Here is a 497-nt window from a genome sequence, read left to right as displayed (position 1 = left end):
AGAGCCGGATCGGACCGCACGTAGAGCGCGTCTGTAACACCCAGAGCCGGATCGGACCGCATGCAGAGCGCGTCTGTAACACCCAGAGCCGGATCGGACTGCACGCACAGCGCGTCTGTAACACCCAGAGCCGGATCGGACCGCACGCACAGCGCGTCTGTAACACCCAGAGCCGGATCGGACCGCATGCACAGCGCGTCTGTAACACCCAGAGCCGGATCAGACCGCACGCAGAGCGCATCTGTAACACCCAGAGCCGGATCGGACCACATGCAGAGCGCGTCTGTAACACCCAGAGCCGGATCAGACCGCATGTGATCCGCTGTGAGAAAGAGACTATTGTGTGTCTCTGGCTTCATGTGACGTGAGCGCTGTGTCTGTTCCTGATCTTGAGGACACTTCTGTTTGCATAGGGACCAACAGCTGTTTCTGAAACGATTCTGGCCTGATCGCTGATGTTAAATGCAGCGGAAGTGGATGTGTGTGTTTTTGAGAAG

The 497-nt window shown here is 57.7% G+C and overlaps 1 protein-coding gene across 1 annotated transcript in view; it reads right to left on the bottom strand.

The window, feature by feature from the left end:
• Positions 1-497, bottom strand: part of LOC107573641 (protein very KIND-like) — a 67,168-nt gene that overhangs the window by 34,545 nt on the left and 32,126 nt on the right. The window contains exon 18 of the mRNA XM_016260080.1: positions 41-423. Within this exon, the coding sequence (XP_016115566.1) occupies positions 41-423 (383 nt within the window). The remainder of the gene's footprint in view (positions 1-40; positions 424-497) is intronic.

The sequence above is a fragment of the Sinocyclocheilus grahami genome, unplaced genomic scaffold (assembly GCF_001515645.1).
Source record: "Sinocyclocheilus grahami isolate Dianchi unplaced genomic scaffold, SAMN03320097.WGS_v1.1 scaffold1990.1, whole genome shotgun sequence".
NCBI classification, from domain to species: Eukaryota; Metazoa; Chordata; class Actinopteri; order Cypriniformes; family Cyprinidae; genus Sinocyclocheilus; species Sinocyclocheilus grahami.
Note: the sequence above shows the minus strand (reverse complement) of the source record. Positions and strands in the feature narration are given on the sequence as shown.